Below are 5194 nucleotides of genomic sequence, written 5' to 3'. Positions count from 1 at the left end.
TTTGAGGAAGCTTGCCAGTGAAATGCAAGTTGACAAGGTAAGCGGCGGCGTTGCAGTTTGCCCTAGAGACTTCATTTTGCTATTTTGAGGGATCTTGAAGGGCAATTTACTAGGGCGAGGCAGTGGGGGGAATTTAAATCGCAAAATCGTAAGGGGTTTGGGGTATTTCGGGTCCGCAGAAGGCTTCTGGAGGGCTTCTGGAGGGCTTCTGGCACGTGGTATGGGGCGGGTCGCGCCCCCTAAGGCGTGGGCGGCGCGTCAGAGGTCCCCCGCGAGGCGTGAGCGGCGGTGTTGATGTCCCTTTTGAAGGGCAAGCGGCGGTGTTGAGGTCCCTGTTGAAGTGCAAGGTTTGAGGTTGAAGTCCAAGTTGAAGCGGCGTTTAGCATATCCCGCCGGCGGGATATGTTACCCCGACAGATAGAAAGGGAGCACCTGGCATTAGGCACTGGAGCGCGGCCAGGGAGGCGACTAAGTCACGAACTCAGGTCCGTTTGCAAGGTCCGCGGAAGTCCGTTGGATTTTCCCAGGGCGGGTTCGGGCGCCTAGGCTCTCCCAGGAGCCCTGGTATGTCGGAGCTTGGACTTCAAATCGCCGTTGTTCCATCGTGTCCCAGATCCGGGTGGCAATTTGGAGTTTATACCGCGGAGTTTATGCTGCGCAGGACTTAATACTACTAGCGAACTGCGGATTGACCATATGGGGACGAGCTGTTCTATCAAATTGATATGTGTTATCTTCAATCATCACCAATCATCGTCATCATCACCAAAATCGCTATTCAGTATTGCATCAGCTTCATCATTGACATTCAACTCAGGCACAATTTCAGACGTGTCCGAAATACCAGAGTCATTGACACCTGGACTGGAATCATTCGAGAGAGTCTGATTTCCTAAATCACTTGAAACCGGGTCAAAATTGTCATCCACGCCTGTAGAGATATCAACCTTTGCTCCCTCTTCATCTCCATTTGTTGCATCCTGAGTCCCACCAGGTTGCTCGTCCATAGCACCATCAGAGAATTGCTGTTTCATAAGGGCAATGAGATCCAAATCAAGATCATCCTTGGCGGTGGTGAACTCAGACGCAAGAACAGTTTTATGCCGGTTCAATTTGAACACTCTCTCGACCTTTAAAGCCCATTCAAGATCTGGGAATAAGTTTGGGTACTCTTCCGGGTCAGCAAGCCCTGCCGCGGCTCGGTCAGAGACCTGCTTTAAATCTTCGCGCCAAATTTTGACAGCACGCGAAATCTGGGAAGGAAGATAAGTACGAGCTAGAAAAGCAGCTTCAGGAATTCGATCTGTGTCAAGAAGAAGCTCGAAGCATTTTTCAATCTCGCCGAGTACAAAGAAGGAAACAAACGCTATATTGAATTTACCTTGTGCGACTGCATTCCCGGCAAGAGTTTGCACTCCTGCACGATCTCCGACTGCAGTATACAGCATGAGCAGCCCGGCAAGGTCTCTGGCATTACTAGCGCAACGCTCTGCGAGGGATAGATCACATTTGGCGAGGGCGAGGTCACCAAGACGCTTCCACTTGGTCATTGAGTCTGTAGTATCCTTGTCGTGCGCCGGCATAGCGTCAAGCAGCACTGTCGCTTCATCAAGCTTACCAAGCTCAAGCGCGAGGTCAAACTTATGGTCTTGATCTCTGGAAACTTCAAGTGCAACATCTTTATAACCCTGCGCTTCAAGGAAGCGTGCGACTGACGAATGCTCAGTCTCTGGTATTGCTGGCAGGATCGTGTTGGCTGTTTCGAAGTCCTGCCGAACCACAGCGGTTTGATACTGTAAAACAGCCAGCAGTGCTCGATAACAGAAAACGTTTCTTGAGCGATCCATGAGATACACTTTGTCCTCCCTTGGCAAGTAGCCAATCATGAAGAGTGGCCCTGTACTTTGTTGATCAAGGTGACACAAAGTCATGGTGTTACCACCGACAAAATAATTCAATCGGCCCGCGCCATTGGAGAAGATGAAGCAATCTCCTACCCATTGGCCCTTGACAATCCTATCAGATATCTCATGCTCTGGTTCAAACCTACACTCAAGGAGGGGGAGGTGGTGGTGCAATCATTCGTAGCCCACACGCTGAGCACTCGCGCCCCAGGTACACCCAGTTCTGGAGATACCGAATCTTCGCTGATGGATCTGTCAACGAGGTCTTTGTCATGTTTAAGCACGAATGCCTGTTCATCACATACAAGAAGTACAAGCTCTTGAGTCTCATTCCAATAGACGGCCTATGAGCACTATATATCAGCAAATACGATTCAATTCCCCAAAAGATTATGTGAAACATGTCAAACCAAAATTCGCATGTCATCCAATTCAGTCAAGAATCAACCCACCCAAGGGCAAACACAGATATATTATTGCGCTGCGCTTGCAGAGGGCTCCACATCGACTTTGCATAGAAACGCGCCCTCGCCCCAATCAAAAAAACAGATGCAATCAGGACCTCTTACAGCAATACACGCTCCGCCAAATAACCCTTCAGACGAGGAAATCGGTGCCTTGATCGTTCGGTGCTCTTTAAAGTTCTTGAAAATCTTCACCCTTGACAAAGATTCACGAATGGCAAAGTCTCCAGTTCCAACCTGCAAATGTGTCAACGAGCCAAAGCACGTAATCCGCTGTTGGAACAGACACAGTGCCACAGACAGCAGACCATGCAAAATCAAGTGCTTGTCCAAACGCTTTGTTCCTTAGAGCCTGGGACGTGTATATTATGTATTCACCATCGCCACAAACGACCAAAAAGCGCCCATTGCAGTTGTGTTGCACTGTTTGCGGAAATATCTCGCACGAGCCCATGTCTTTTGTTGCCAGATTGAGCTTCTCACCTAGAGCAAGGTTGCTATGCACTGTATCTCTGCTTTCAATTGAATCAATGTTTGACCATCGATGGAATCTAATGCCAAGCCCTTGAGCGAAGCAGACTGAATGTCATTATTGTGTGCCCAAACTAGCTTGCCCGTATGTCTGCACAGACAGAATCTTGGTTTCCAAGTTTTGTCTCCACGGAGGCGCGGGAACGACGTGTCAAGGGAAGCAACAGGGGCGTCGTGGCCAAGCTTGATGAGGATGGTCCCCTCGTCATAGCCAATGGCGAGCCCGTTTGATTCCTTTGCGGCAGCAATCGACCACGCACGCTCAAGTCCATAATTCAGAGTAGTTTCGGCACGGTATGTTGTTGCATGCCAAATCCGCACGGTCCCATCCTCCGATGCAGAGACTAGTACAGGTAGTCGAGGGTGGAAAAGCACAGAACAAACATTATTGGAATGTCCTTCCAGTGTTTGGATACCTAACAAGGATGTTCACCCACCGCAGTTTCTCCTTTGAAAGTATGCAGTGTATTACAAGCCTTGGTCTGGTAGTCCCATATTTTAACAGTTTTATCATCAGCACCGGAGAGTATATAAGGCTTGTCACCTAAGAGGTGAGGCTATGAACGAGTGAGTCTATTAGCAGCTTCCTACCGCCAGGGTAGTAATCAATACAATTGACGCCCCTCTCGTGACCTTCAAGAGAAAAATGAGGTTGCTGCGCTGCCAAACCCCATACCTAAAAAGATGTCATGAACATAATCAAGAGATCACGTAAAGCAAAGGTTGAAAGAATCACGCGATTTGTTTGTCTGGATCTAACACCTTGATCGTTCGGTCGAGTGAAGCCGAAGCAAACGTGTTCGTGTCTTTAAGGTTAAACTTACACATCATAACATAATGGGCATGACCTTCAAAGGTCAATGTGCAGTCCCAATTATTGTCCCAATCCCAAAGCTTCATCGACATATCATCTGATGAAGACAAGATGTAAGGCATAGTTGGATGGATCTCTACAAAGCGAATGTAATCTGCGTGGGCCTCCATATCTTTGATCTTTTCCATGGTGTTATAATTATAAATCCGCAATCGCATGTCATCTATGCCCCATACAAATGCCAATGAGTGATACACTCTCTGGAGTGCGCACCAGATGCGCAAATAAATTGAGAGCGACGCGCAATAAATTTACAAGAACGAACGGGCAGTTCACAAATCTCCCACGACTTGATGAGTGAGCAAGTTTCGGTGTCCCAAAGAAAAATGTTCCCAGAATACCTGAACCTCGCAATTTCTTTGAGCAAGTACATACGCACGCCGACGAACAACAGTGCCGAGAGGACCCATGGCTCGGTCGGATGCAAGTCTACACACTTCACGCGGTCCGACCTACCGCCAGCCTTCGAGCGTCGGTGCATGAACTTGCAGCATCCTTACCGTGCAGAGAGCCGCTTTTTAATCTCCAACCTATTGCAGGATGATATTTTAGAGAGGCTGAATAGACGCACCGAAGTGGCATGTCGACAGGCAAACTCTGCGACAGCGAGTTGTGTCGATATGGATTTACGCTGACCGTCACGCTAAAAAATTGCATTTACCGCAGCCACCAGCGGCGCGCCTTGCCAAGAAGGCCTCCAAGACGCTGCCAACGAGAGCCGTCTGCGGGTGAATTCCGCACGCGCGAACCCATTTGCTCGGAAGCAAATCAACAGGGATATTCACCAAGTCACCCACGACCGCGGGGCATGCCAGAGTGCATGCCAGAAGGGCTGACGGCGGCGGCGGCGGCGGCGGCGGCGGCGGCGGCGACCGACCAACCGAGAGCCCCTCTGAAGGAAATTGATAGGGGCGATGATATACGACTCCCGATGCTGCGAGAAACCGGGGCCCTGCGCAGAAGTGGCGAAGCACGATAAGTACGCCAGGCTAGACTCCAAACGGCACCAGAGCGACCCCGAGCCGGCGCAGGCCGCTCCATCAGGGCCGTAGGGACCGGGGGGGGGCTAACAGGAACGCAGAGCGTCGGGGAACTCGGATGGCTCCTGCGGCGCGGTCACGCACTCGGGCCACGGTGCGCAGCGCCCGGCCTCGTTGTCCGCGGAGTCGGGGTCGTATCTCTCTGTCGACCTCTCCCAGCATCGGAGATCTTATTTCATCCGTGAGATCACTCGTTGGAACAAAAAAAGTGACCCCGTGCCGCGTCCGCGCCGTCCGCGCCGTCCGCGCCGTCCGCGCCGTCCGCGCCGTCCGCGCCGTCCGCGCCGTCCGCGCCGTCCGCGCCGTCCGCGCCGTCCGCGCCGCTTCGCGGAAGGGAGATTCGAAGCCGCGACCCCCTCGCGTCCAGCGGGGATCCAGCGG

The 5194-nt window shown here is 51.5% G+C and overlaps 1 protein-coding gene across 1 annotated transcript; it reads right to left on the bottom strand.

The window, feature by feature from the left end:
• Positions 1-420: 420 nt before the first annotated feature.
• Positions 421-4374, bottom strand: AURANDRAFT_39078 (hypothetical protein; the record flags this gene model as incomplete). The annotated part of the gene is made up of 13 exons (XM_009042811.1): positions 421-2046; positions 2109-2248; positions 2396-2605; positions 2670-2851; positions 2908-2990; positions 3048-3315; positions 3372-3443; positions 3491-3575; positions 3662-3936; positions 3987-4114; positions 4166-4225; positions 4274-4303; positions 4345-4374. 13 exons carry the CDS (start codon positions 4353-4355, stop codon positions 744-746), a joined length of 2847 nt encoding a protein of 948 aa, XP_009041059.1.
• Positions 4375-5194: the final 820 nt, after the last annotated feature.

Source organism: Aureococcus anophagefferens (assembly GCF_000186865.1).
Source record: "Aureococcus anophagefferens unplaced genomic scaffold AURANscaffold_38, whole genome shotgun sequence".
NCBI lineage: Eukaryota > Pelagophyceae > Pelagomonadales > Pelagomonadaceae > Aureococcus > Aureococcus anophagefferens.
Note: the sequence above shows the minus strand (reverse complement) of the source record. Positions and strands in the feature narration are given on the sequence as shown.